The 26,102-nt window shown below is 40.6% G+C and overlaps 1 protein-coding gene across 1 annotated transcript in view; it reads right to left on the bottom strand.

The window, feature by feature from the left end:
- Window positions 1–16,024: 16,024 nt before the first annotated feature.
- Window positions 16,025–26,102, bottom strand: part of LOC148901386 (uncharacterized) — an 11,290-nt gene continuing 1,212 nt past the window's right edge. The window contains exons 1-6 of the mRNA XM_089023009.1: window positions 25,961–26,102; window positions 24,167–24,237; window positions 23,522–23,577; window positions 23,368–23,445; window positions 23,008–23,061; window positions 16,025–22,932 (exon numbers count right to left, since the gene is read on the bottom strand). The exon at window positions 25,961–26,102 is cut by the window's right edge and continues 1,212 nt beyond it. Of these exons, the coding sequence (XP_088879135.1) occupies window positions 22,876–22,932; window positions 23,008–23,061; window positions 23,368–23,445; window positions 23,522–23,577; window positions 24,167–24,237; window positions 25,961–26,100 (456 nt within the window). The 5' untranslated portion in view covers window positions 26,101–26,102 and the 3' untranslated portion in view covers window positions 16,025–22,875. The remainder of the gene's footprint in view (window positions 22,933–23,007; window positions 23,062–23,367; window positions 23,446–23,521; window positions 23,578–24,166; window positions 24,238–25,960) is intronic.

The following is a 26,102-nucleotide window of genomic DNA, read 5'->3' as shown; positions in this document are numbered from 1 at the left end:
CAAGAAAAAAAAAAAACAACCCACACTATCAACATGCTGCATGTGAGGCTGTATTCTTTAAATAGAAAATAAAAGAATTGAACAATTTTGACCCTTTTTTTCTCAATTGGACATTGTGCTGGTTGCTCTGGTGTGCATGCTTGGGCCACTTTGCAACATACTGTATGTGTGGTATTAGTTCGATCAGATTGTGCTTTATGACCAATTAATGCAGAAATCCAGGTCATTCCAAAAGGTTCATGTACTTTTTCTTACAATTAAATGAGCCAAGACCCAAGTGGAGTCAATTTTTTATTGCTCAATAAATAGCAAGGCTGTTTTATAAGTAATCTAACAAAAGTGTTCAGTGTTTTAACACTGGCTTTTTGAAACAACAGACTCAAATCAAGTGGGAGGTTGCTTTGAAATGGACATGTCATCTTTAAATAATGTGCTTGCATTATTAGCCCAATAAATTTTCGGGTACAAATATGTTGTCGAAAGTATTATGCAAAAGTCTGAGACCACCGGGAGCTATGTTTTTCTGATGTGTCTTTTTCCAAGCATTCGTTTTGTCATATAAACTATAGTAAAGTAGGTCATTTCCACTTAGCAATTCTGTTTATTTTCTCATAGAAGGGCAATATTTTGGATGTTTTGCATTGAACACATATGCTGTTTAAGTGACTTCTTGAGCTTCAAAGTTTCTTTTGACGTTTCAGATGAACGTTTTGTGCTGTGGCTATGTATTTACCGTAGTGGCTAAAACAATAAACAACTGGATCATACTTGTGGGGGTGGGGGATTGAAGAAAGAGAAGAAAAACAAACTTGCTAACTATGATTTGAGGCTGACAGATTGTTAGGCTAACACAGCAGGCATGGATTAAAAAAAATCATTCTAAACATAGTGACTGTGCTGACATTTTTTTTAATTTCCAAAGCAAACTCTGAGAAGATTGCTTAGTGTTGTTGATCCTCTCTTGAACCATCTGTGGCACTCTGCTTTACACAGTGAGCTGATTTTCTTTTTCATTGCATCCTGTCCTTTGCTGACGGCGGTGAGCCTTCATGTCACATTGGTTTATTACAGCGATGGGAGATTGTACACTACCTATAAATTATGCAATGCTCAGGTGGCTTTGACAACAATATGCAACACAAACAGTCACGTAACAATTCCTCACGTTTTATTCCCAGGGCCCGATTTCATTTTTTTAATCTCCACTTGAGGGTGCCTCACTTATTTTGATTGAATTTGTTTGTTTGCATTGAAAAGTATGAAAGGCACTCAGTCTATATTTGACATTCATCCAAATAGTATTTCGCAGACCTCTGCCACAAGCAAATCAAGAGATGGAATTGTATGAAAAGGAGCCATCCTATGAGGCCACGGCACTTCATGTTTGGGCCAAGGGCAAGACCAGTTTGAATGCTGAATATTGTTCAGGGGACAACACATCAACAATCACAATCACACAACAATCACAATCACACAAACACACACACACACACACACACACACAGGGAAAAAAAACGAGGGTAACACAGACACCCTATTAACTCCAATAACATGCGATTTCCCTCGATTCATTTCCATGATTTCAATGTTATCGGTTTATCTTAAGAATGCAAAAATGATGGTGAATGTAGAAGATAAAAGAGCATACGGCACATATTCCTTCACCTAACAACTCTCACTTCTGCCGCTTTTGCGATGAATCGCACCAAGAGTGGTGCTCGCCACATGCAGTCCTGAATGAGAACCTTTCTGTCCATTTTTGCTCGCTTGTCGGCTTACTTCCTTCACACTGAATTATGGTAAAGCGGGTGAGCCATGACATGACATTACCTAAGCCCCAAGGCCCTGTGATATCATTTTCAGTTGACAGCAAGTAGGAAAAGAGACACAACCCGTGATGACTAAAAACAGTTAGATTTGGCACTTTAATTCATATTCACCCAAAGCATCCATCCATCCATTTTCTGATCCACATGGGTCACCGGGGCATGCTGGAGCCTATCCCGGCTCCCCAAAAGCAAGACTATCAAAATGCCATATTCTGACAAAGGGTGGTGCATTGAACATATTTTAGAGATTGTCAATTTGTTGAGTTTTCCTTCCTTCCTTTTCTAGTCTTCCCTGGTCCTTGTGCAAACCAATCATCTCCCTCCAGTCATTCATGTTCTTGTCCAGGTGTGTTACTGGCATTTATCTCCCTGTTTTCGTTCACTTTGTGTTGGGTCAATGTTCTTTCTGACATATATCACGTGGCTTCGGTCATTTCATCTTTTCTGTGGGGATGAGTGTTCGGGTTCCTTGTGTTTCTCTGTTGCTCTGAGTTTTCACTTTTTGCACTGGGCGATTCTGTCAATCTCATATTTAGTGTTTCTAACATTCCCATCTTTCTTGTGTACATAAATCCCACACACCTAGTAGCGTTCTTCACTTTTGCTTCTCTACATCTGAGTCCACGTTTTGTTTTCTATCACCACAATTCCATGTCAGTTGAGAAAGGTCCTTTTCCATCCAGCCATTTTCTGATCCGCTTCTCCCCAGCTGTCTTTGGCACCCTGAATTGGTTGCCAGCCAATCGCAGGGCACACATCGACCATCCAGACTCACAATCACATGTAGGGACAATTTGGAGTGCCCAACCAACCTGTCATGCGTATTTTGGTCAGTGGGTACCCGCAATTGAACCCTGCACCTCTGCACTGTGCGGCAGACGTGGTAACCAGTTGAGCACCAGGCCGCCGAAAGTTGCTTCTCTCCAACCAATGTAACCCTCATTTTATGTTGAAATAAAAATCATGTTGATTATGTTGTGGGTCATTTTTACTTGTATGTAAAAATCCACACAAAACAGTCAAATAATAGGTCACATCAGCAACAACCATTTCTGAGATGTTATAAACATTAGATAAGAGACACAACATATTTTCTATCCCTTTGGGATATTTTAGAACTGTTTTGAACAAAGGAAAAGGAAAGGATATCCAGTGGTTTAGTCAACACAAAAATGGAAATGGGTAAAATTGACCCCTGAACATAATGTGAAGATTAAGACTCACAATACGCCCAATCACATACTATTTTAAAAATTGCTGCCGACTCAGTGATCCAAAACATTGTTGATTATAATACATTTCAGGCCAAGTGAAAAAGGCCAAGCAAAAGTGTCAGCAGCCTTTGGGCTTCTTGCAGCAGTTGCCATCGACGGTGACAGTAGTTGTATGAAAGCAGAGCCATATAATGGCATTACACTGAGAGAGTTGGACTTGTTTGAGAAGAATAACAATCACGATGATGATGACCCCAATGAAATGAACAGACTTATGCATTTCTTTTTCCCCTGGAGGTAACTGCGAATACTTGATTGTCCGCCACCATGAAAAATCAAACTGAGACATTCATTTGCATTTTCAATCAGTTTTCCTCTTCAAAAGTAAAACGTTTTCTCTTTCAGAATTTATGTTGACACCTTTAAGACTTAAGTTAGCCCCTCCTGTATTCTTTGAGGGATGTCTCCCTGTTGATCAAATGACAATAATTCTCTGATGACCTAAAATTGCAACTTAGTTTTGTACATTCACACTTATGGTCATCATCAAGTGAGACTTTGGGGAGGCAGGCTGTCATTCTTAAACCCTCCCATGCATTTTCTCTACCCAAACGGTGAATGCAAAATTACATCAGACTTTCTCTCTGTATCTTTGGGGTCTTTGCGATGCAGCCTTAGAGCCACATCGCTTGTGGTCAAAAATGTGGCGGACGTCTTCCTTCACCTCCTCAACTTAACATGGATGTATTCATCATCGACTGCTACAGTGAGGAGCAGTCGCAAGGGGTCCAACATTGTCATGACAGAGATATCCTCACCTCCGCTTATCGGTCCGCACCTTGTCAATTGAGCAACGACCACATGATGCTCTTTGCGCTTCCCTGACATCCCCTCACCGCACGTCATCTAACACCATTTCCCTCATCAGCCGAAGTGTTTGACTGGATTTCTGTCTGAAAAAAAATGAACGGCTGACAAATATGAACTTGATTTACATTCGCAATAAGCTTTGTTCCTGCCTGCCAAAAAATCTTTGTGTCAGTTTCTTCAGGGTGTGACAGTGAGCCTCCTGTGAGAGAACAATAAAGGGTCTTCCCATTCTTGTGAAATTTAAAATTAGACCAATTCTCAACTAACAAAATTGCCTCTTTTCTACTCAGATCTCATATAATTGCAGAATCAGAGTTACATAACGTCGTGCATTATCACACAGTGACACGGCATCACATCATCACACAATTCCGTTCATGGTGTGTGAATTTAAAATTATTTCTTGGAATGTGATACAGGCTTTAGTCGTATTTCTGTTTGGATGCTTGATCGTACCTCCCAAGATGGAAAACTGCACAGTTGAGTTTGTCACCCCATTCTATGTTGTTCAGACAAAACACATCAAAAAAGATGAATACAAATGCAAGCTTGTAAAAATGTAGTCTGACCTAAATAATTCACCACAGCAACCTTGCATATTGCAACATTTTCCCTGTGTTGTTTCTACATCACAACCACTTTTTAAGAAGAGGGCTCATTAACAAACTGTTGTTATGATCTTTACTGCATTCTCAGCCAGTCTTTGCTTCATTCTTAATCCTTTCCTTTTATATTTGAAATGGGGGTTAGTTATATAAGGAAAACCCCTAAGATCAGGCTGGTATGGACCCCAGGATGACACTTAATCCTCTTTCACCAGCCAAGCTAAGTTTCTTTGGTGTCAAAAACTATGTTAAGTTTTTCTCATGTCAAAATTGCCTCAGTCACTCAGTGATGAAAAGAAGTCCAAATCCACTGGGAACTCCACAATGGGCATAGCACAATATAGAAACCGTGATTGGTTGATCATGGTGGGCTGCTTTTTAACTCATTCACTGACACGTCGTGCAAAAATGTGTCCACTCCAGTGCCAGGGTTTTTGTCATTGTCACACAAATTCCAGGACCCACAGAATATTTAGTTTAAGGACTACATAAACATTCAATGCAGCGTAAGAAACATTAGACTCTCTTCTTTCATCAGAAAAAAAAGAGTTAATTATGGGTAAATATATGGGTCTTGAGTAATATGAGCGTGAAAGGTGGGTGGCTGTCCAAAATGCAATGCAATACATACATATTGCTTTATATAGGGCTTTGACAACAGCTGAAGGAACAAAGTGCTATCATGGAAAAAAGGGAAATGTCCCTTGTGAAAAGGAAAAAACATTGCCAGAGGCCATGGCCAGCGCTATATCAGCACTGAAACAAGAAAAAACAAAACCTGAACAAATTTGTGAATCGCAGTGAATGAGTTAATCGAGACCTTATTTGGCATGATTGGCTTCAAAGATATAAGGCGAATAGAAGATGGTAAATCTATACAAATTTTGAGTAAGATAAATGGCTCATACAATTTGTAGAGGGACATTTTTTCACTCTGCATTCATAAACTCAACCTAATTAAAATATCCATCATCCGCAAGTGAATATCTTGCAGTTTCTTATAAATGCACATGCCAATCTCCTGCATGGTCCATGAGGATCACACACCTCTCCGATGCTGCATGATGAGGAGCTGCTTCATTTGGGCGGGGAATCAAATTGGCTTATTTTTTACAACATCCTTCCTCTGTGCCGCAGATTGCTCAACCCCAGCGAGACCATCTGTTGTGCTTGGGTCACCTTGCAAAAGTGTCAGGTGGTTTCGCATCATCCCATACACATCACTTAGTGGCTCGGTGTCATCACAGGTGGCGAAAGATCCAAACCTGAACCCTGCTCATCTCCAAACCTGTGAATAAATACAATATGGATCACGGGAGCGAAACAACCGAGTGGCCTTTGAAATGAGCTCCGTTTTTGTCAGCCGCTTCCTCCGCTCTGATCTACCCCTCCGTAAGACTGGCTCTATCAAATGAATCTTTTATGCTGGTGATTCATGCAAATCCTCCCTTTTATACTCTGTCTCTACTCTTATGGCGCAGCCCAACATGGCAATACATTGCACATTTTTCACACTTTTGCATCTTTCCATGAATACGTAACAGCATCATTGCCTCTCAAGAGGGAATAACATTCCCGTGTTCAAATTCACCACGTCTAATTCTCATTTTACCTTATCTCAAAGTTCTTTACTTGTACTCTCCAGTGAAAGATCTCACTCTGGAGGGTGACAAAAGAGAATCAGCAACATGTTCCATGTCCACCCGCACGCTGCCATTGACAGACATTTAGCATTGCTCATTTGGTGTGCATGAGAAAGGCATTCATATGCATTCATGGCCAAACAAGCCGCTGGGGGCAAGAGGTCTAAAGCAATTAAGTGCCTGGCAGTGCCACTGCTTGTTGGAATCCAAAGCAGCTCATGCATTACCCATTGCACACAATAAGGCCAAGGTGCAACGGGAACCTGCCAATTAGAAAAAGAGTCACTGCCCTGTAACTCTAACGTAGCGTGACAGGTGATGGCGGCGTTTGAGCGGGAACTTTGCACCGAGGACAACAAGCGGAGACAATATTCCCAAAGGTGTGAAAGGAATACCAGTTATTCACTGAGACATGGACACATGTATGCAAAAGCCAGATTCTCTGTTGTAGATTTCTATCCATGTGAAATGGTTGAAGACTGTAGCGTTATTGCAACCTCTCAACCCCTGAACCATTTTGTCGGAATTCTTTGATTAGTAGCATTGAGCAGGCACCGCGTTCATTCCAGTGATGAATGATGCTAATCCAGCACATGCACACTGTGATAAACTAATCTACGCTGACAGTATTGTACTCTTTGTAATTTTTCAGAAACTCCTGTAATGTAAGGTATTGCGACTCCTCTCCTTTTTGTATCTTCAGAATGTTTGGTTTCATTCCCTATTCTTTCTTTCTGACATTTGTTAAACCACCACTGAGGGTACCCACAGTTTGTGAGTGCTTTTACAAAGAGTATTTTGGCAACACAAAAATTCTACTTATTTCAAACACTTTAAGGCAAAAATTAGTGCATCCAAAAGATAGGCTGCCAAATGAAAAACAAAGTAATGTAGTTTATTCAATACATTGTAAGAATGAAAATTGTAAAGAGCAGTACATTGGGGAGACTATCGATGAGAAGGTTTCTTCAGCCGTCATCTGTACAAAAGTGAAGGTTTCGGACGTTTCGCCTCCTATCCAAGAGACTTCGTCAGCGAACTAAAGTCTGACTGGTCGTATCGGCCCCATTTATATATCCCTAATGTCCAGACCTAGTGGCGCCGGACACAGCTATGATAGGTCCCTACTCTCAGGTTGGGGGGGGCGCGGGACCCCCCCCTGTGGCCCCACTGATTGTTCCTACATTCCTGACTAACGATTGGCCTATTACCCCCACTCCCCCCGGTATCACCTCATCAGCATAACGACCCTCATCAGCATTGCGAAAGTTGCCTAACCTGTTTTGCCTGAGCAGGCTATTGTATGAACGATCCAAATTGAACCTCACACCACCAGACCGGTTTAATGAAGGATTTTGTTGTTTTATAAGAATCGCCTCTTTTACCCCCCTTTTAAACCATCTATGTTCTTTCGCTAAGATTTTAACCTCATTGTCGTCAAATGAGTGGTTAGTAGCTTTTAGGTGCAAATGTACTGCCGATTGAGGCCCACTAGTATTATCCCTGCGATGTTGATAAAGTCTTTTTTTGAGAATTTGTTGAGTCTCCCCAATGTACTGCTCTTTACAATTTTCATTCTTACAATGTATGGAATAAACTACATTACTTTGTTTTTCATTTGGTAGCCTATCTTTTGGATGCACTAATTTTTGCCTTAACGTGTTTATCGGTTTGAAATAAGTAGGAATTTTATGTTGCCAAAGGACTCTTTGTAATTTTTCAGAAACTCCTGCAATGTACGGTACTGCTACTCCTCTCCTTTTAGAATCTTGAGAATTATTGGTTTCGTTCGCTATTCTTTCCTGGTCTGGACATTAGGGATATATAAATGGGGCCGATACGACCAGTCAGACTTTAGTTCGCTGACGAAGTCTCTTGGATAGGAGGCGAAACGTCCGAAACCTTCACTTTTGTACAGATGACGGCTGAAGAAACCTTCTCATCGATGGACCACTCCTGTACGACTGAGAGCTTACACAGACGTATTGGGGAGACTCAACAAATTCTCAAAAAAAGACTATCAACATCGCAGGGATAATACTAGTGGGACTCAATCGGCAGTACATATGCACCAAAAAGCTAGCAACCACTCATTTGATGACAAGAGGTTAAAATCTTAGCGAAAGAACATAGATGGTTTCAAAGGGGAGTAAAAGAAGCAATTTTCTTAAAAAAAGCTAAATCCTTCATTAAACCGGTCTGGTGGGGTGAGGTTCAATTTGGATCGTTCGTACAATAGCCTGCTTAGGCAACATTAGTAATGCTGATGAGGTGATACCGGAGGGAGTGGGGCAATCAGGCCAGTTGTTAGTCAGGAATGTAGGAACAATCGGTGGGGCCGCAGGGAGTGGTCCTCTGCTCCCCCCAACCTGAGAGTAGGGAGCTATCATAGCAGTGTCCGGCGCCGCCATGTCTGGACATTAGAGATATATAAATAGGGCCGGTACTACCAGTAAGACTTGAGTTCGCTGAAGAAGCATCTTGGATAAGAAGCGAAACGTCCGACACCTTCAAAAAAGTAGAGATGACGGCTGAAGAAACCTTTTCATCGGTCACCAGAGGCATTTTGCTCTTGTATTCTTTACAAATCTGTCTAAATTTGTGGGTATGACAGAGGAGAGAGGAGAGAGAGAGAAAGAGATTGTTGCAATATAAACCATCAACTTCACAATTATAGCATGTCAAGATTGTGATCAGGCCCGAGGCTTCCCACAACAACACAATGTGCCGTTTTACTGTGGCATTGGGAAGATGTTTGGCACTCAGGAAATCTGATATGACAACCATTTCAAAAACTGCATGTCCTCTGCCTTTCGCTGATCAGTTATGCCATCCATTTTCAAGCATGGTCATCCGGGTCCCTTGTGCTAACCAATCAGCTCCCTCAACTTTTAGTTTCTTGGTGTTCCTTCTTGTCTTATCAGTTTGGTTGAATTTGGTTCTCTGGCACTTTGATTGTTTAAACATTTAGTTTTTTTCCAGTGTACCTCTGCAAGTGTTGTGGTTATTTTCAATCCATTTTGTTCAGTTCACCATGGTGTCCACTAAGTGTCTTGATGGAATACCTCAGCAAACAATAAGTGCTTGCTCACACAAGTTAGAAGCCATCAAAAGCACAATATTGTTACTCTTTTCTTACTTGACAAAACATTCATGCAGGGTTATTTAAGTGTCCGATTTATGCAATTTTGTAATGGCAACAACTGAGTACAATTAAGGTGATTAAAACAATTGCCACTTTGTATCCTGGGTGAGTCTTGTATGAAAATGGATCCCCTAAAGATTGCCAAAATATCCTTCTAATCAGTCACCCACCTGGCTGAGTGAAACAGCTTTTTTTTCCTTTCGTGTTGCTTCTATATTTACATTCAAACTGTTTATGAGTGACTTCCTGCACAGATAAGAAGCCACAATCACAATGAATAGATCTTGTTTCCAATTATTTATGTTCACCACCTTTCTGAAAACAATGCCCCATTGTACAGCCAGATGAAACCGCCCACATACATTAAAATAGAAACTAAAGTCCCAATTATGCAGAGTTCTGCAAGCTTGAATTTAAATTTGCAACACTTTCTAGCACTTAATCGTAGACAGTGACTGGGGTGGAATCACCTTTTTTTCTTCCTTGACTCTTTAGTGAGTCACATTTGGTGTTGACACAGTGTCAGAACCATTTACTTCACCATTATCATTTTTTTGATTGAAACTCCCATTGGAGCGCCATCTTGTGTTGTTGTTCGATCTGAACAGGCTGTCTGCTGTTTCTGAAAGGCTCAAATCAAAATGCATTGTCATGAATCCATGAGGCCTCATCATAGGCGAGTGACTACATCAGTAATGCAAAAACGAGCCTTGGCCTTTTGGTATGAACTCAAAGTAACAATGAAAACACTGCATGAGAATGAGAAGAGGTTGCATTAATGTGTGAGGAGCTATTTTCACAATTCCTGTGCAGTGCGTGGCCTAACACTGTCGCAGCAGGTTAATCCCGATGATGCTAATTTCACAGAAGAACCCAGGCTAGCAGCTTTGTAAATGTGCTGCTGTGGGAGTGGCTTAATTTGACCTAAATCGTGGACAGTCAAAAAGGCTACTTTGTTGCATTGAAATGTAGTTCACAACGAGAATCTTGTCACATCGGAGCCACAGATGCGCCGTGAGAGGACTCAGTGTAGACTCCAGGCTTGTTTATAAGAAAACAATTCTATGATTCTACTGTTTGAGTACCTACAGGCTGATTGTACCTTCTCATTTTCAAGAACATTTCATTGTTCTGCCCGCTGTTGTATGTCACCGTCCGAGATAAACAAAGGGACATTAGTCGAAGTGCATGATATGATGATTTTTAGACAAATTATGTGAAATTAGTCACAGTTACTGTGTTAGATGGATGTTTCAATGGAAGCTACACTACTTTGGCTCCTGGTCATTTGCCCAAAACAAGTATGCCAGGCTAATTAAAGACTGAAAAAGTGCGACAGTGAGTTTGAACTGTGGATTTTCAATGCATCTCTTTGTGATTTGTGAAATTCCAAGCACTCTGACAGGGATACAACATTCCTAGTATTGTCTGTCATTTTTGTTTTTGTTTCCTGTCAGATTCCAAAATGGTTTTGAGTTGCTTGAGTGCTTAAGATTGGCCCTGTGATGACCTTCAGCAGCATGTGCGCTTCTTCTCCAGACAGCCGCCTGACAGTAGATGCCAGGTGTGTCAGGTGAGCAACCAGGCAGACGTAAATCTCCAGCGGGAACATAACCAGAAGTGACAGGCAGCTGATACAATAGATGATTGCCGATCCAGTGCAGGCTTTGCACTTAATTATTGTCATCTCAGGTTAGCCATCAGTGTGATTAATGACTCTAAATGTGTTCATCAGATTTTCATACTCCAGACACTTTGAAAACATAATGAGTGTTTTGTTTGAGGATAAGTATAATATGAAGGATTAATTATTGATTGTCATAACTATGATAGACATGAAGTGGAGTAACTTCTGTTATGGGGTGTACTGATTTCTGTCATCCATCCATCTTCCATCCCATTTGGCCCCATGCGGGTGGAGGTTAAACTGGAGTTAATCCCTGATTACTTTTGGCGAGCATCTATGCCATCTGACTATTTTCCTCAATTGTGAAAAGCATGTCCACATGCTGACTGAACGTGCCGTTTAAGCACAACAACAAACAATATAGTCAATGCAATTATGGCCCCTCAAGTAATCATTATTTTGGAGGGGGTTGATGGATGATGTATAGCCTGGCAACGTGATCAACTTTGGATTTCCACCATCTCCTTAGCATTATGTTCTGAGCACAGTATTCTGATTCAATGTGCATGATAGTACAAAATGTGTCCACTCCAGTGCCAGGGTTTATGCCATTTTCACTCAAATTGCAGGGCCAACAGAATATTGAGTTTTAGGACTACATAAACATTCAATTCAGTGTAAGAAACCTTAGACTCTCTTCTTTCAGCACAAAAAAAGTTCATTCCTACAGTATATGGGTCTTGAGTTATCAGAGCTTAAAATGGGGGCGGCTGAAAAAAATACAATGCAATACAATCCGTACATATTGATTTATATAGCGCTTTAACAACACCTGAAGCTTGAACAAAGCGCTAACATGGGCAATAGGCAAATGCTGCCCCCTTGTGGAAGGGGAAACCGTGGCCAGAGGTCTGACTAGTGCTTTATTGGCACCCCCCAGTTGCTCTACCCAATGGCGCTCCTGCTCCACTCATGACACTAGCATGCCATATTTTCAAAATTGATCCACAGAAACGCTACAATCCAGAAGATTAGGGCCACCTTCAAATGTCATTGAATCACAACTCTTGAGTGGTGGTGCACACATTTGCATATGATGCATGGTGTGAAAAACACAAGCAGTGGCCATCATTACTGTGTTCAACCACAACCTGGCCATCATTACTGTGTTCAACCTGGCCATCATTACTGTGTTCAAACGGTCTTGTGTCCCGATACTGCTGTTGACGGTGATTCGGAAATAGTCGGCCTGACCAAGCACACTGTGAGGCAAGAGCATGCAATGTCTCCATCATGAAGACTCTTATAGGTTTTCACCTCGACCTGCTTCTCATTGCATTAAAAAAAAAACTTCAAATGGGCTTTCTGTGTCAGGGGTTATGCATTAGTCATTGAGACCTCTGCCCTGTCACATTTCACAACACACCATGAGTTCTAATGGAGAGGAGAGGTGACTTGCAACAGTGGGCGAGAAGTGGCAGAGGTTTATGGCTGATGAGCTTTCCTGACGTCCCTTCGTACTTACATAGTATGCTTTCATACTGAGAGTAAACTATCACTTTTTTGAAGCTCTCAATCTGAAAGAAAAAGAGCTGCGAAGATAAATCCTACTATGGTAGTTGTCCATCAAAAAGCATGCATGCCCAATTTGATTTTATTTGTAAAGCTGAAATAAAAACAATAACATATTTTTTTATTTTAATGGCAAAATAAAATATAACGATCCTATGCATTCACATTCATTTAACAGTAGCAATTGGAATTCTTAAAGCTCAAGACATTTTGTGAATTTACACAAACATAAACATCATTTTTGTTTTCACGCGGGTGACAGTTACGACTGTTGTGCTTGCAGTTCATAAATGCTTCATTGCTGCAACAGTTTGATCTACATTTATTTCCTGTGGGAAAATGTCTGAAGTGATGCAACACAGCAGAACAAATGTTTCTGAATCACAGAGGCCAAACTATATGACACAACGACTCTTCTCAATTACAGTAAAAAATCACCAATCATTTTAGCAGCGGTGTGAAAATGCAACATGACATGAACCTTAAGGTATGACTACCTGCTGACACTGCCTGCGTCTGGGGGGTCCTTGCCAATGTTTACCAAAATGCCTATCTACATTTAGAGAGGTGCTTGGAAGGCTACCTGTACGTATGACAGAATTAAACAAAATCCACATTTCCTCTTAATCCTACAGTTTTCTGAAGCATTTAAATACATATTAGGTGCGTATGACTCACGGGTTCGTCAAACATGCACCCTGAGTCACTGTGAATACACTGAAGGCTAAGCAAAGGCAGCACGTACCCCCTGCTAACTGGTGGGAAGAAGGAGCAAACAGAGGAAGATGAAGAGGAGTGTGATCTAGGAGAGGCAGATGACTAGCTTCTTGATTTTCGTCAACACAGCACAGCACCAGCAGAAGGTTCCAACACTGGATGGCCTGTTGACACTCGAACAAATTGATTTGCAATCGTTTTCAGATGAAAACTGTTAACAATAAAAATGCAGGCTACTAATTCAGATTCTGGCCCTAGGCATAAGCAAACTAAGCACTGTATAAAAAAATCAAAGAGGAGCCATTAAGAATCAAGAGACCTCCGGACCCCAAAAAAAGGGTTAACCACACACTTTTTTACATTTACAGTACACACACACACACACGAAATACACGGCGGAGATAGGGATTCAATAAGAGTCTTTACTTAGACACAAAAGGCAAAACAGAAATGATGCAATGGAGGCGAGCAAATGAGACAGACCTGCGTGCGGCTGGGTGACGGGGGACATCAGGAAATACACCGGGACAGACCAAACGGTATGGGTGGCTTTTATAGCCAGAAGGCACAATTAACGGAATGAGAAACAGGTGAGTGAGTCTGGAGAGGAGGGATGGGGAGGGGCACGCTCCTGGAGCAGAGGAGGATGTGACATTTTTGTTTCTTAACTGACATCAGAAAAACATTTTATAGCATCTAAAATACACAAAACACGCAGTATGATATTTTTATTCTAATGCAAAACACCAATAAGAATGACTTAAAGTGTCCAAAATCTGCAAAAAAATTGAGCTGCGAATTGGGCATTTTCAGAAAGTTCCGCCCCCAGTTTGTGACGTCACGCCAAGACGTCTTGCATTGCTTGAGAATCAAACCAATGGTTTCAGATTGGGAGAATATGCTTTCTTGTTACACCTCCAGTTATAAATATGATTCAAATAGTTCTGAAGAGGAAAGCATACATGTTTGCAATCGATTAAAGCATTTATTCCATGCCATTTTGAGGCAACATTGGGGAGAAACGATCACCAGAAAAGAGGCACAAAATGGCGACCTCCTGTGGCCACCTCCGTTTCCACAGGCTGATAAATTCCTTATATGGAGCTTGGACACCCTCTTCTGGCGGCTTTTGGGTGCAACACAAGGTTTTCAGACCAGCAAAATACATTGACGTGATGGAAGGACTGCTACAATGCGTCTTTTTGTCGGTCAGGGGGCGTTCCTTTAGTGACGACAGTAGTCATTTGAAGCCATTTTACAAATTATGGACGCAACTTGTCAGGAGACGTCGGTTGTCCTTTAAGTCATTTCTTGCTATCTGAGTCTTTCATTATTCAATGTAAAACTTTACAGCATAAATGATTCTCAATTGATTCAAAAGTAACAGCACTAACCGACAACTGTGTTTATTTGTTTTTGTAATATTTAAATTATTTCTCTATGCAGTTGGTGCAGAAAGTCATTGAACTATTTTAAAGTGACCAGTCGCTGTGTTTGTAGTAAAACAAGTGTGCAATTATGTAGATGACCTCGAGTGCCTCAAAGTGTCTCGTCCTCTGGGTAAGGTCACAAAGGAATTTAAATATTCACAGTAATTAAGTAGCACACGTCCTTGTGTGTGAACAAAAGGTTCTACTGAGTGAGGTAATTCCAGTGGTAGCATGTTATTTTTTTGACAGGGAAAATATATTCACTGCTGATGTGAAAGATGCAATTGAGGGTTGGCCCCTATTTGAGGGGACAAGGTAATTACTTTTTCTACTTGAGACTTTATGTACAATGCTGAATTATTACTGACCATATTATAGGGTACATAGTTTACAAAATACTCTACATTGTAGAGTTTGTGGAAATTTGCGGCAGTAGTATTGTGGTTTTCAAAGATTGGTAAATCAATATTAATTACCAACATTTTCTCAGCGCGAGACACACATGCTCTCTCTGACAGAACATACCCAGTACTTGTTTTCCATAGGTTCACCCTGGACAGAATTTGAACCTCAATCTGTCATGTTTCAGTTTGCGAACAATGGGTGACATCGTAAGGCCTCGCCTGCAGCTGCATAGGTGTTGGTCATTTTAATCAGTGGCAGTTAAAAGGATTCCCGGCACGACCATTCAGTTTCGGGTCATTGTTTGTTTCACCCTGACAGGGTTGTTTTATGTCATGTTTTGGTCATGGTTTTGTTTGCTACTTTGGACCTTTCTGTTTCAATTATGTACTTTGTAGATCTTGTTTCTGCTGACTTTATTTAATACAATTTGTCAAACATACCCTTCTCCTCCCCCCTGCCTGCATTTCCACCGCCACCTTGCAAATTATGACACAATCTGTCCAAAGTCAGCAGCGCAACCGAAATGAGAACTTCAGCTGAAGTCTAATCTTTGTCCCAATCCACTGGTTTGAAATAATGAACCTAACCTTTGGTTAAAGTAATCCAATCTTTATAATGTATATGTGTGTTATAACCATACCTAATCATGTGTAGCGGGAAATCAACAGTTCTGCTTTGCAGTTGACGGAATCACTTCAGATTATTATTATTATTATTATTATTATTATATATTATTATTATATAAGTGTAAAATGATCTCAATCTTTGGACATTCACTGTCTTTTGCATACTTTCCACCAAGCTTGCGATTATGGCGATACGTGAGTTTGTAAGAACATGTACATCTTTGCCTAGAAGAGTACAGATTGCACTTACCTCAGAAAATGATATATGCTTTACTTTTTCATTTTTAAAATATCATGACTAAAAAATTATGACACATCAGGTGTTTTTTATTTTATTTTATTTTTTTATTAATTTGTCCTGAATGGCCTGGTCATCAAGTGGTTAGCACGCCGACTTCACAATGCAGAGGTCGGGATTTCAAATCCCGCTCTGGCCTAGCTGTGTGGACTTTGCATGTTCTCCCTTGGCCCATGTGAGTTTTCTCTGGGTCTTCCGGTTTCCTCCCATGCACATTCCAAAAACATGCATGGTAGGCTGATTGGACACTCTAAATTCTCTCTCGGTGTGAGTGTGAGAGCGGATGGTTGTTTCTCTCTCTGTGCCCTGCGATGGGCTGGCAACCAATTCAGGGCGTCTTTTCAAAAAATGGAAGTACCACTGGTTGAGATGACACCATATTATCTGCAGGAATTAAGTCAGAAATGTGCTAGAGTTAAAAAAAAAAAAAGTTGATACTAACAAGCACAGATATACTGTATAGGCATAAATGAATGAGTAGATCAGCATCCCGGGGCTGCAAAAAGATGTGCGGTGGGAATTAGAGGAGGACAAAAGCAGCCCACGTTGGCTCCTGCTCTTAAATCACATCCACCGCCAGGCACCAACGAGCCTCTCCACCAATAAACACCCAGTCAGATTCAATAAGGAAACATCAGCGGGCCATTTAATGTCCCCCCTTATAATCTGTTTCCTGCAGCTGCGGCAAGATACTTACTTCTTTCAGAGACTCTTTCCAACCTCGACAAAGGCAGCGACTCCATTCAAAGGCTGGCGGTTGAAAAACAAGAGCCGCCTCTGCCCCCTTTTCATGTCTGCCACTTCACTGCATTTCGGGGACCTTTTGCTGAGGGGGGAGTGTGAAGGTGTCTCTCAAAAGCAAAGAGGATGCGAATAATTTGAACGTTACAGGAGTCGGAATTACTGTAATTACATTCAGCGGCGTCATTATCACTCTATGTGGCTTCTGGTGGAGGCTGCGTACAGGCACTCAGAGCATACATTGAGGCTGTGCCAAACATCAACTACAGTCACTTTTAGGTGGCCGATGTTATCCAAGCACCCACCAATTGACGCCTCTGCCTCTCTTTTTGTCACCCTGTACATTTCTTGTGAAAATTAATTATCCTGCAGGTACCTCAAGAGAGGGAGCACTTGCCAACGTCTCCTCAAGCATGTGCTGTTTTTGATTTAAAGAGAAAAAAAGTCGGAAGAGAGCTTCATTTATAGTATAAATGACTCTCATTCTGCAAACAGAATGAGATATATGGTTCACCATTTATTGCCTCGATCGGGGTGTCAAACGCATTTTCGTCACCTCATCGGAGTTATGGTTTCCCTCAGATAGTCGTAAAGACGATACTGAGATACTTCGATGACCCCCTAAACGATGCGTATGGCCTGGTTGAACATTGGTTTTTAATCCAGTAGAACACATAACAGTATTTTACTTTTCTTGTACAACACATTTTTAAAAATGTCATGATCTGGTTGGCGACCAACGGGGGGCGCTCTCGGCTCCGCCTGCACCTGCACAGGTGCTGGTCGTCCCGATCAGATTGGTGACCAACGGGTAGCGACGTCAGCCCTGCCGGCAGCCTCGCAGGTGCTGGTCGTTATAATCACTGTCACTTAAAAGGACACCCGGCACGACCATCCGTTGTCGGTTCATTGTTTGCTGCTTGTTTGCTGCATGCTTTGTGTATGTGTTTGTTTAACCTTGGCAGACTTTTACTTTTGGTCTTCTTTTGCTACTTTATATTTTTTCCATTCAGATGATTTTGATGTTTTACATTTTGTTCCTGCTGACTTTTATTTTAATACAATTTGTCAAACAACCTCCTGCTCCCTCCTGCCTGCTTTTTGGGATCCGCACCCGCCATCACCACCTCGCAAACCGTGACAAAAAAAAAACAGTTCAGTTGTATTTAAATTTGAAATATATACTTATCTACCCTTACATCCATCTGGAGGTGGCATTTGGTGTAAAAAGAAATTGAGAACGAACCACTGCACTAAATGGTGACAGTTTTCGAAAAAAGAGGCCACAGTCTGCTGATTGCCACTACCTGATGTCAAATTTACATAAAAAATAAGCCTAATAAAACAAAAGGAATCACATTTTGCTTGAAGCGAAACCTCATAACTGCCTTGCTGAAGAGCCACTCGCTTAATGCCAACGCAATGCCAAAGACGCTGTGGTGCTAATGAGATTTGCATCAATATTACCGGTACTGCAGTTGTCAACAATGAACACCTTCTATTTGAAAACAAACTAATCCTCTAAAAAACCTTCATCCTCTGTGAAAAAAAGACTATTACATCTTAGTTATGAAAAGCTTTGACTTTTTCACTTTAAAATCTAATCCAGAAATAGGATGGCTTTATGTTTTTTTTAACGCACATCAGAAGGACAGGCACAGCAAATGTCGGAATAAAATCATGGTGCACAAGCTGTTTCATTTTTCGATTTAAATATACTTCTAATGTACAATATTAAAAAAGTGCTCAATGAAGAGTGCTTTGTTATTAAAAAGGAGCAGAATATCGTCATGAATTTCAACAATTCAAGGCATCACTGTTCAGGTTGGCCTCGCAAGTCACTTTGAGTGGGAACTGAGCCAAAGAGTGTAATTATCTGATTAAAAAAAAATTGTATAGTCACACCCCTCGAAATTTTCAATAGGTTTAAAAAAGGACCATTTATGTTTACTGTATATCTCAATTCGCTACAAATTGGTTCCGTAATTCCTTTACAGTAAAGTCTCGTTATATCGTTATCGGTTATATCGATAGTATTGCTTATTACGATACTATTTTCATTTCCCGGCAAATTTCTAGCATTTTATGTATAATTAGTTCCGGTTAGTACGATGCCTGGTTATTACGATAATCCGGTTACTATGGTGCCCCTTTCATCTCCCACCAGCAAATTTGGTCTGCTTATCTCGACACAAAAGCAGATTAAGCGGAATCGATATTTGCTTAAAGATTTCAATACAGTACCACCATTAGCGAAATCTGTATCTGTAACACCATTGGTCACGTGACCAGCTTCCGTGTCTTGCACTGTAATCCTCAAGCACTATAAAAACGGTGTAGCAGAGCTCACATCTTTCATTACTGCTGCAATAGCATCTGAAACATACTGTAGTCTTCTTAGTTGTTCAACACCAATTTCAACCATGGGGAAACGTAAGAATTGTGATATCGGAACGAAGTAGTACAAGGCAAAAGTGGCTGTGGAGGAGAATCCAACAAGAAGCAAATCCTCCATTGTGAAAGAGTTCGACGTGCCGCAGAATACTTTATCAACGTATGTAAATGTTGCAGCTTTTGTTTTCCATACATGTATTTAATTGTGTTGTATTCAGATATCTTTATCGCTTGCAATAATCACTGTTTTTCATATGTAAATGCTGGCGTTCATGGTTTCTCTCGTGTGTATAGAACAATGTCGAGTGTTACTCAGAGTCACTATTGCAAGAGTGCATTATAAAAATACGTCTATGTAAGCTCTCAGTCGTACATTATGAAAATAATAAATGACGTTTTTATTTCATGCATAAGTTTAATTTTCACATCACTACAGTACAAAAGCATGCTAGATACGCAATCCATGAACTCAAGAGGACAATTACATGCCATATCAAAGATCCCACATTTATTGCCCACTTTTAATGCAATTTGGCGCAGGATCGGATGTATCGATATTTTTTCCGACTCCCGAGAAAATAGATATAATGAGACTTTACTGTATATCTAAATAAAACCTCATGATACATTTCAACACAATTCATTGACACCAATCCCACAAGGTAGTGCCAAATTTTGTTTTGGTCTGAGCACAAATATATTATGACATATTGGCAATTGTCCTTGCATTTGATTACGGAACACGGAGGAGACAAATGAAACGTGACATACAGAAACTGGTGCCCCCGTGACGGATAAACGACCCATATTCCTTCTGGTCATTGATTTGTCCTCGTTGTTTCGTCAACCCCATTCTTAAATTAATGATGAACAACATATTGTTAAAAAAGGCTTTGAACCAAAATGTAAATCGTGAGGATAATGTTTCTTATTTAGGGCTTGCGAATGAAAATTACTATCGAGGGGTGTTAAATGGCTCAGCTGCGCCGTATAACAGGAGTGGGAGCCTGCCACCTTGTGGCACATTTTAGCCCTCATAATGTGGAGTCATTTTAATTGTGCCAGAGGATGGCTACACCCTGGACTGGTCGCCAGTCAATCACATGCAAGTATGTGACAGGTCCACACCAGCCATATCAGTGACGTGCAGTCAGTGGAGGCAGGTGAGGCAGTGCCTCACCTGTCATCATGGAAAGCTGTCATGGAAATATCAAATGAAAAAATAAATTAAACAGTTATATGTATTTAGTGATTTGTACTTTAAAGTTTTTGTCCATTTAACTTCACCGTTTTAGGATTTTTTTCAAAATGGCTGAATTTACCGTTCAAATACTAAGTAGAGACGAGCGGTGACGTCAGTGCCTCACCAGCCATGAACCTCACCGCACGTCACTGAGCCATACCCTCCTCACTTCCAAAGCGTGCTAGGGGGCAGCCTTTGGGGCCCGAGGGAGACTATAGTTTTAGCTGGCATGCCTGGTTTTTAACCCATTCCCCAACCATTTTTTTTTGGAAAAACGTTCCCTTCTCTAGACTTGTTTTTATGTATGTTCTATAACGATACCATTATCGTTGATGCTAGCTATGCAAACGGTGAGAGAATCAGAATCATCTCGGACTCAGACCCAGACAGACACACAGTTCGCAGAGACCCACTCAGCATCGGACAGAGTTTCACAGCACGACTTGCTCGACTCCACGCCAAGATCAAGCTCTGCGTGTCACTTGCTTGGGAGATCTGACAACAAACCTATTTAAAAATTAATGAGAAAAGTCAAACTTTTTAGTCACACTGGAAAATGCTACCAAAAACCATTTGTTGTCATTACGACAACAACGGCTGTCAGAGTCTCGTAACAATGTCCTTGAAATCACACAACTCGAGACTATCCCGAGAATACTCGTTTTTACACGTAGAATGGTTCACAGCCTTAAAATCAACTAGTATATACGAATATGGCTGGTTTGTGAAGGTAAGTATACTCGTCCACGACTGAAAATTGAATATTTTGAACGTGTGTACTCGTTTCTGCCGAGGAAAGGGTGAAAAAGGGGGGGGGGAGTATGATTCACTATTCAGCAAACGTGCTCATACCAAAAAAAAAGGAGTTGCATTGTATTCATGTGCTATGTGCAAAAACACGAGAGTTCATAAAATGATCTATTTGATTTACACATCAGCCTCTGTTGTCCTTGACAGTTTACAATTCCTATATCTCAGTAGTTTGTCTTCATTGTTCATTCAATTGTGGGTGATGTTGTCAACTCCTTTTAGGTCACTAGTAATTCTAAAATAAATCTTTACAAAAACATTCACACTTACATTCACGCAAATCAACCACTTGGGACGAAGCCAGCTATTGAATGAGAGAAAACCTACGCAAGAATCAGGAGAACATGCAAACAGCAGTGTCAAGTCACTTTGAATCCAAATGATCTAATGTTTAACAAATGTAAAAAAATAAAAATAAAACAGTTATATTCTTATGATTTTTTTTAAACTGGAACTGCGACCGAAAATGATGGGCACACTCTACTATAGTGTTGAAAGTCCATTGGCAGTTTTGTCACATCAGCAGTGCTACCAAACAAATGCTGTTAGGTTCGCTTGTGGACCTCAGAGAAATACAACTTAATAACTCCCACCTCCTTTAGACAATTTGTTTTCAAAGCAGTAATGAGATCTGGGACTCGTGGGAGACAAAAGCTCTGTGCACAGCTAAACTGAAGCTGGAGATACTGCTGCGTCTGTGAAATTTCATTTGAACGGATTAAAGTTTTCCTTTTTGTCTTTGCAGATGAATGTTGCAGCTCCATTGTGTGCCTTCTGCTTTCATGGTGCTCAATTTGTATTCTTTTTTAACCAAAGTTTTATAAGACGACATAAACGAATAGAAACTTAAAGGACAACCGACACCACTTTTTTGTTTCCTAACTGACATCAGAAAAACGTTGTATAGCATCTAAAATACCCAAAACACAGGATGATATTTTAGTCAAATGTAAAACACCAATAAAAATGACTTAAAGTGTCCAAAAACAACTTCCAATTGAACCCGGAAGTGGCCAGTTTTAGAAGGTCCCGCCCCCTTGTTCGTGATGTGACACACGCACGCACACGCACGCGCACGCACACACACACACACACACACACACACACACACACACACACACACACACACACACACACACACACACACACACACACACACGCAGAATAAATGCACAGTATTTTGTTCATTATATATTTTGCAATTACAGTAAAGTCTCGTTATATCGATATCGGATATATCGATAGTCCCGGTTATATCGATACTATTTCTATGCACGCACAGAGAAAATTACATGCAAACAGGGTCGGATATATCGATAGTCACGATTATATCGATATTTTTTCGGACTCCCTTGAATATCGATATAACGAGACTTTACTGTAATCAGACTTTCGATGAGTTAGCAGTCATTTACTCTGCCAACTTTCACAAAATGGTACTTGCAACAAAAAAATCTATAAATAAATCTATATCGGTCGTTCCCTATTTACAGCTGGACCAAAGCATATTCTCATTACATGCAATGTCTTAACGTGCACATGTTGTGTTTGCGGCAACTATTAGTATTTAAGTCATGTCTCTTTTTCCCCAACATCTGCATATTGCTTGATTTTCCTTAACTATGTGTCTTGTGTTCCATGTATTCGCATGGTATGTATATACTGTACATGTTAATATGTGATGACAAGATGACTTTGCCATTGGCTCATCCCTTTAATTCCTCAGTGGAGGATGAAGGCGTCTCTGAACCCTCAAGGCACTCCTGCAAGACAGGAGGCTAAAGATTATGCTGAATAAAAGACATGTTGCTACAGAACAGACAAAAAAAGTAGTTCACCTTCACTCTTTCCAGCTCTGGACGTCCTGGAAGGGATTTTTGTGAAGAAATGCCCTAGAAAGAAAGCCATCATAGTCATTTTACATTTGGAAACACAATTTTTGTGTTGAGTTAGCTGTGTATCCATACTTTGGGGGTATGGAATCGAGACCTAACCTTGGTTATTCTCTATCATATCAAATTGTGATTATTCTTGAACACACTTAAAAAAACAAATTAATGTGTATGTGTCTAAATATAACACTTAGCTCGATTATTTACAAACTACAAAAATTTGCAACAGTACATAATCTCATAATTTTCCTCTGTGTTAGTTTATCGCCTTTGTATGGACTGGAATGATCTGTGCACTGTTCTCACCCTCTTGGACTGTTGTGTCTCCTCGATGGATTTGGAGCGGCTCTTCATGTGTTTCTGAGGTGAGATGCTGGTGGAGCACTTGGGATAAAAGCAAAACAAGTACTCCTTCTCATCTGATACTTAATCATAATTTAAGATATTTCAATGTTTGTACCCCATCTGTTTTCTGCTCCATGGCTGACTTCAGTGAAGATGTCTTCAATTGGAAAACTGCTCAGAGACAGAAATTGCAATTCTATTTAGCAAAAACCTACACAGTATCAATGAGTCAAAACTTGAGGCTGATTATAGTAATCCAGTGGTGTCAAAGTCATTCTTTGCCGTGGGCCACATTGTAGTTATGGTTTCCTCTCGAGGGCCGTTATGAATTTGGGGAAGCCATTAGAATGTTTAATCCCCATCCACAGATTACATATAGAGCGTACAACAAATTAATGAATAGCTAGTTTCCAAATCTGAAGTCAAGAATAATGACTGTTATTGCGGTTTATATCCAAAAATATGAAATTTTGGTTAGGATTTTAGCTAGCATTATGGAATTTCACCAGTTTGATTTGCTTTCGCGGGCCGAAAAAAATCATGTAGTGCGCTGGATTTGGCCCCCGGGCCTTGACTTTGACACCTGTGTAGTAATCCAAGTAAGACCCCCCCCCCCGAGCATTCAGCAAGCCGCTCTACACGAAACATGCGGTGCTAAATTTGAGAATAACTGCTGATGTCTAAGCAAGTCAATTGGATGGTTCCAGGTGGATGTGCCTGTAAAGCCCACTCCTACTTTACAAACCCATTATGGACTCACCAAGCTGGTTGATGTAGCACACAAGGCCGACAGTCTCAATTGTCTCACTGAGTCCCTCCCACTGTCCAATCCTTAAATAAAGAAGGTGGCAGTGATGAGCAAGGGCAAGAAGAAAGAGGCTCGTTCTATTGGCATTCCCGAACATGTTTGTGCTTGTGTACAATGGCATGCCCTATGACAAAAGCAACAGACTGGACTCTTAAAAGCTAATGCGGGACTCTTTCTGCAAGACTGGGCAAACACAAAATGTTGCCTTACAGTCTTTTGCATCCATTTCTCCCACCCATCATCACTTTTGGTCACACAGTACAGCAAGAGGAGGTGGAATGAAATATGTAACAGGGCATTAGAAGTAAAATATGAAGTACGACAGAGGCAAAACTGTTCTGCAGCTAAGTTTGACAGCAAAACGCAGCAGGCTTAAAGCTTCCAATAGTGATCAGACAGACAAGGATTCTTGAGGGGTTAATGCCAGTGAGAGAAAGACAGTAAATATCAAGATTTACATTAGATCGTATAAATCTTGCTCCCCTGTTTAAATACAGGACTTTTTGCGGGTATCTAAGGAAAAAAAGAGGCAAAGATCAATCATTTCCAAAGGTTTTGGACCATTTTGACACATCCACCCAAGCAATTCAGGGTGGGGAGGAGGAAATTTGAAATGGAAATTTAAAGTAACCGGTAATGTGGTGGCAGATAAGTGTACACACCCTTTTAAACTTGTTGTTCATATTAAAGTAACACATTCAAACTCATGTTCAAGTCATACTCACCACCATTAAAATTAAACCAAAAATAAACTCCACATTTTTTAGTAGGATTTTCCTGGTTTATTTTTTTACTGATGTTTTACCTGGTTTTTGGCATTTCACTCCCCCCACTCAAGTACAATAAAAATAAAAAATATAGATCAGAGAGGTAATGTGACCCATTTATTAGAGAGAGAGAGATTTATCTATAATAATAATAATAATAATAAAAAATAATAATAATAAAAAATAAATTTCATTTATAAGGGCCTTTCAAAACTGACATTTGCACAGGGGTATGTAGGCATTTTTGTATAGATTTTGACATGTACAGTATACGTATTACCAAGTCAAGAAATACCATTACATAGCGAATAGGAAAGTAGTAGTAATTGGTCTTGTTACGATTTCGCAGCCATTTATCAGGGTACTGACCACAAGAAGACTTAATACATCCTTTCAGAGGCACTATCAGATCAATTTTCACAGTTTGGACAGTTGATCAGGAATTAATAATATGGTGATTGTTAAATCGGGTTGTCAGACTGTACATGCATGCATGAGTGCATCTAGAGACACCCAAAATGTAATTTTGCTGGAGACGCACGTAGGAAAGAGCTTCAAATGGGGCTCTCAAGAATAACGACATCATGTTTTGTCGTCACCTCCAATCCTTTTTTGAGGTGTGTGTGTGTGTGTGTGCGCGCGTATGTGTGCGTGTTTATACGTGTGTGGTGGGGGGGATATGTGAATTGTGAAGTCAGCACTTACAGGGTCTGTTATGCCAGCAGAACACAGTAATGTTCAATCATTTCACACAAGGTCTTGTGTATTTTTCTGTGAGATGAGAAAATGCCCTGCCCCCCCCCCAAAAAAAAAGTGTAGAAATGTTTCAAAATGGCTGTTGTCTCCCCCAAAATACAAGGGTACAGCAGAGAACCACATTCAGTTGGAAACTATAGCTTGATCAAAACTACAAATAGCATTGTCTTAGTAAATAAGGGAAATACACATTGGGTGAATAGAAATACTGTAAAGCACACACCTGCTTTGCTTCCTCTTGTCGATGTGGACGTCCAAGCGAGGAGATGCTCCTGGCGTCACGGCTGCTATGGAGTCTGTGTGAACACACACACGCCTTTCCCTGTGCCCATTCAGAGCTCCACCGACGCACCATTCATGCATGG

The sequence above is a fragment of the Hippocampus bargibanti genome, linkage group LG02 (assembly GCF_051943395.1).
Source record: "Hippocampus bargibanti isolate YZ-2025 linkage group LG02, ASM5194339v1, whole genome shotgun sequence".
Classification (NCBI taxonomy): domain Eukaryota; kingdom Metazoa; phylum Chordata; class Actinopteri; order Syngnathiformes; family Syngnathidae; genus Hippocampus; species Hippocampus bargibanti.
Note: the sequence above shows the minus strand (reverse complement) of the source record. Positions and strands in the feature narration are given on the sequence as shown.